This window comes from Egretta garzetta, unplaced genomic scaffold (genome assembly GCF_000687185.1).
Source record: "Egretta garzetta isolate BGI_Z169 unplaced genomic scaffold, ASM68718v1 scaffold30, whole genome shotgun sequence".
NCBI lineage: Eukaryota > Metazoa > Chordata > Aves > Pelecaniformes > Ardeidae > Egretta > Egretta garzetta.
In genome coordinates, this window is record NW_009258383.1 from 4,436,881 (window position 1) to 4,442,229 (window position 5,349).

The window sequence follows — 5,349 nt, forward strand, 5'->3', positions numbered from 1 at the left end:
AAAAAAACCAAAGCAGAAATCCAATCGCAACAGATAATTCACTGTCTGACAGCTTAGTCATTTGTAATCTGAATTTGAACTTCAAGGTCACCCTTTGTTACTGACATGGGGTCCTCCCCATGACACAAATAAACTGATTTCTCACCTTCCATTCCACTTCCTTTCCTATTGCATAAAACTCTCATTTTGGAGAGAAAGGCTAAAGTGCATTTCCTTGGCTCTTGTTAACCTTCATTGGAACAGTCTTGTTGTTAGCAAAGTCTAGCAGAAACTAAGTGAGTTCCCAGGGCATTACATCCTTTCCACTGCAGCAGACCTTACCCGCCACGAGCTATAGCTCGCAGTAGAGAGCTCTGTGGAAGACTGTGCCGATGAGCAGTTTCCCCTCGTAGATGGACGCCACCGAGCTTCCCTGCAGCACAGAGCCGTCGTCGGCATAGACGCGTGTCACCGCGGGCTCCTCCGAGAGGATGTTCTGGATGCGCAGGACCTGCCAGAGGAGGGGGATACACCTGCTGAAACGGCTGTGTGTGGGTGAAAATCCTCCACGGATGGAGGGAACATGGGTACATTAACGTCAACAAATTAATTAGGTCGATCAGCTGCTGATAACTGCAACCGAGTGATTCCCATGATAGGGCCACAATTTCTGCTTCAGTGAAGCAGGGCCCATGAAGACTGATTATTTTTTTAAGTGTGTGTGCATCAGAGACACCACCTCAGTAAGCCAGGCATGTGCCTGATCCCCAGCATCAACCAGGCATGTGCACAGGTTTTTCCAGCTTAAGAGTTCCTTAATGTCTTATTTCCATGCTTTTTCCAGACAGAGTAAACAACTACCTAGTATCGTAAATCTACTGCTATTGAATGTGATAATTTTGAAAAGTGTCTTATGGGAAGCCTCAGACAAGGCTGAAATGACACAGGCACCGAGCAGCCACCTGCACTCATGGCCGCTAGCACGCCGATGCCATCACTTCCCTGGTTTCAGAAGGAAAGAATTACAGTGTCACCTACTGATGAGCCACACTTGCACAGAGAAATCATTCCCCTGCGAACGCTTCTGGTCGTGCGTTGCACTCAGTCAATTATTTTTTTCTTTGGCAAAGAGGTGCTGGCTCGGTAACGAACACTGTTCATCAAAATCCAATTGCATGGCCACAGCTGCATAGAAAGCAGCCTGAGGAGTCCAGAACGACGGAGCTACTGGGTGGAAATTACTCAGTTGTCTCCTAAGGATCTGAGTAGGTGTTTGCTAGTGAGTATATGTTGTATGGGCTTTCCACTTAAAAGCAGAAGCTCTAAGCTGGAAGCCAGGTTGGTCTTTGGTCTCACAAAGGCTGGCCAGGCTCTTCTCTGTGTAATGTACCGGTACTTAAAGGGTAGTTACAAAGAAGGCGGAGACTCCGTTTTTACAAGGAGTCACATGGAGAAGGGGTAAGAGACACAAGTTACTCTTGGGGAGATTCCGACTGGACATAAAAAGAAAATTTTTCACAATGAGGGCAATCAACCATTGGAATAATTTCCCCAGGGGAGTGGTTGGCTCTGCCACACCAGACAGTTTCAAGACACAGCTGGACAGGGTGCTGGGCCATCTTGTCTAGACTCTGCTCTTGCCTAGAAAGGTTCACCAGATGATCCTTGAGGTCCCTTCCTGGTATTCTATGATTCTGTGATTCTAATGCAAAGTTATAGTGGGGCGATTTGAACAGGGCAACTTTCTGGCACAGACATAGCCAAGAGATCAGTGATGTCTCCCAAAAGGCACCTCAGAGGCAGGCAGATTTTCAGGATTGTTGTAGAACAGCTTCATCCCATTGGGATGACATCCTATCCAGATGTCTCCACTGTGAGGGTCAATAGACAAGTTGTCAACCAGAGTGTCCAGCTGTAGCGTCTATCCATTGCAGAGGAAAAAGAAGAAAAAGAGAGTAGTTAAAGCAATCAGAAGTCCTGGATTATAACATAATCAATGGACTTGTCCAAGATTCTCATCTGACATAACTTAGGCTGATTTTTTTTTTTAAATATTTTCTCCCCCCAGTGCTGTTTTTCTTTTCCCCCATGTGCTCCATCCCCTCCTCTGTGCCATGAGAAACCTCTTGCTGCTCTGAGCTTCCCCCATCGGCTGCATTCACACCTAGGCTCATGCAGACTACTTCAGTGCTTTGTGGACGGACCCACACTGACTGAAGCAGACTTCCACCCCGGCTCTACAGCACGCCTGAGGATCCCCCTCTGGTTGCTGGTGTGAGGGTGGAAGACCTGGAGCTCTGTAATGGGGCACACAGCACCTCTGCAAATCCACGGCAGGAGCCATCCAGACCACAACTTCACACATAATCAGATTGAAATCTCAAGCGTTCATGGGGACTAATCTGACCAAAAGTCATATATGCCTCTTTTTTTTGGAACAGCAGCACCTTACCTTCACATGGGTTAAATTCCAATTAGCATGTTTTTCCATAACGTGGACATTATGATCAAATACATCTGCAACATAGATGTACCTTCAAAAGAAAGCACCTCTTAGCAACGTGTATGAGTAGGCAGACACCAAAACCAGTCTGTTCCTCCTGTGCAAGCCCAGCTCTTCCCGTGAGGAATGCCAGCTCACAGCTCTCACGCAGCAAAAGACATTGCAAGCAGACCACAGGGCACTGAACCGAAGCCAGCCTGCTGAGATGCTAATGTAGCTTCACACTGTGCCAGTTCTTCCATTACGACACTGAAGCAGGCCTTGGATCACAAATATTCACAAATACGCTTTTTTTTTTTTTTTAAGATCACCCCTCTACACCACAGAACTGGTTAATTCAGTCATGCAGACTTTAAGGCTGCAGAGCGTTCCCCACTTGCAGAAATCCTGCCCCATTAATCCTTGCAAGCAAGATACACAAACTTCCATATCCGCTGGTTAAAATGCAGCAACCTTTGATATTACTGCATATAAACTACCACGCAGAGCAGCAAACATTGCCTCCAGTTAGAGATGGGGGCATGTGACTTCTGTCCCGTGAACCCTCCGTATCGCTTACATGCTACAGGTAGCACCTTGCCTTGCATGAGCCAGTGTAGACACTTGACCACAGAGGTACCGCTTGTACAAATTAGGATTTCAGGATTCTTTTGCGTGATCAAACAAAATCTAAGGCAAGGAGCAACTTACTTTCTGTCAGGTGAAATGTTAATTCCATTGGCTGAATAAAACCCAGCTGCTACTTCTTTAACTTCTTTTGGACTGTAGTAAACAACATTTGACCAAGTTAAACCCAAGAACATCTCCAAGAACATCAAGATGAAGTCGGAGAAGTAGTGGTCATTGGTAGCATAGAAGCTGTCTGGCCCCATAGCTACTACATCATTCACACTAAAAAATAAAGAGAAGGAGAAAGATAAATAAAAGAATGAAATGAGAGGTACGAAGGAGCATTGCAGGACTGCCCAGAATCCAGCCAGGACACAGTCATCCCATAGACATAAAGGGACTGCAATTACAGATGGTACTTCAGATAGACACTGAGTTTTAGATCCTTTTTACTTCTTTTACATGAGACAGAACTGTGCAGTGCTGAGACCTGAACAGGACCATAGGGCACCAGCTAGAGATCTGGCTATCTGTCTGTAAGTCCATGGAAATTTTTCTGTCTTTTGATCACATTCAACTGGAAACCAGAGAATGGGTAGGAGTTGTGACAGCTTTATCTGTCAGGCTCTGTTTATCTTACAGTCATTTTGCAGTAGGACAGACCAAGAAAATTTTGTATGCAAAAAAAAAAAAAAGAAAAAAGCCAAAGGTATGTTTATTTTTACAGTGTAGCAAATTCAGAATAATAGAATGTCTGAAGATTCATATCTGCAATGACCTGAGAGTGGTTTACATGAAAGAAGGGGAAATGGCTGCCAAGCTAATTCACTGGCATCAATCACAACGGCACTTAAGACTGATTTAGTGATACAACTATTAAAAATCTTATTTACAGAAGAGACGGGAGAAACACAGTTTTTGATCACACAGATAAGAAGTAATTGATAAGAGAAATGGGAAAGCTGGTTAAAGAGAAAAATATCTTGTATTAATAATACCCTAAACCCCAAATCATCCTACTTTGGATTTTACCAAAGCAGCCTGTTCTCCTGGGGGAAGACGGTATTTGGCTCCAGTACCTTGTCAGAAGGTCATGTCGAACAGTTTTCAGGTGTACAAGAGAATTGTCATCTTCTACAAATTTAAACAATTCTACCGTGCTCTTCTGATGGGGATGGTTCACAACAAAGAGGTACACGGTGTCGTCTTAAAAAGAAAAATGGAAACAGCTGAATTCTCTGCGACAGTGCGCATGGCTGCACACCCGCAGCCCTGAAGCAGCCTCTAGCACAGAGCACGCCTTGCGTTGGGTGCATTTGTCTCGCAGCTCTTCAGAGGCAGGAGGACAAGTACCAAAGTAATGCAGGATGCCACCGCAACTGGATCCGGATCTCCCGCTACTCTTCTCCCAGGCCCGCTCTACAGGGAACTGCTGTGTAAACTACAGTTTTGTTATTTCTAGCAGGGAAGAAAGAAATCATGACTTCATCCTTGTGCCCAAGCCACTGGGTTTTGCAATCTGCCGCACCTCAGTGACTGGTTGCGTGAAGTAGCCATGGTCAGCTGGGACGGAGGGCTTGTAGCCCAGCCAGCTCGGGCTCTTTGCTTCATTTACCGCATCCCCTGAGAAAGCTGAAGGAGCACCCCTCTCCTGTTCTCTCTGTAGGGCTGGGTGAGACCCTGAATTAGCCACCACTGATTTCTCCAACACCTTCCCTGAAACGGTGACTGTATGGGGACGCAGGTCAAGCTGCAGTAGTGGTTCTCTTTCTCTTAGTATTTGCAGACATCTAATTGCCCTGATAAAATCCCCAGTGAAAGGACAGGGAAAAAAAGAGGAAGGAGAGCATGAAGGGTATTTTATTGGTAGTCAGAGCCTGCCGTAGGAGAACATGTCTTGGAGAGGAGAACATGGCTTGGCCACAGAGTACCAGCAATTTTTTTAATTTAAAGAGATTTGATAATTTACTGTTTAGCCACTAAATCACTACTAGTCAGTGAAGCATATGTCTCCTCAAAAACCTTGACCCCAGGGCGAGAGATGTAAATTGGTAAAATAAACTTTGTGTCATTTTCAACTCCTCAAACTTTTCCCATGTTTTCTTTATTTTCCATATATAGGGTATCTTTCTGTCTCAGACTGCCTGAGATTACGTGCAAAGGTGTTTGCCTTAGCAGCTGACATCTAGAAAAGAGCCCAGCGAAGATAAAAATCCCGAAAACCTTTGCCTCTCCCAGCAAGCGCAGGCTACTGGGGG

General features: G+C 45.3%; 1 protein-coding gene across 1 annotated transcript in view; it reads right to left on the reverse strand.

Moving 5' to 3' along the window:
* Nucleotides 1-331: 331 nt before the first annotated feature.
* The window catches only part of LOC104128625 (serum paraoxonase/arylesterase 2), a 14,516-nt gene continuing 9,498 nt past the window's right edge, over nt 332-5,349 (reverse strand). The window contains exons 6-10 of the mRNA XM_035897347.1: nt 4,171-4,297; nt 3,173-3,373; nt 2,432-2,513; nt 1,772-1,900; nt 332-490 (exon numbers count right to left, since the gene is read on the reverse strand). Of these exons, the coding sequence (XP_035753240.1) occupies nt 332-490; nt 1,772-1,900; nt 2,432-2,513; nt 3,173-3,373; nt 4,171-4,297 (698 nt within the window). The remainder of the gene's footprint in view (nt 491-1,771; nt 1,901-2,431; nt 2,514-3,172; nt 3,374-4,170; nt 4,298-5,349) is intronic.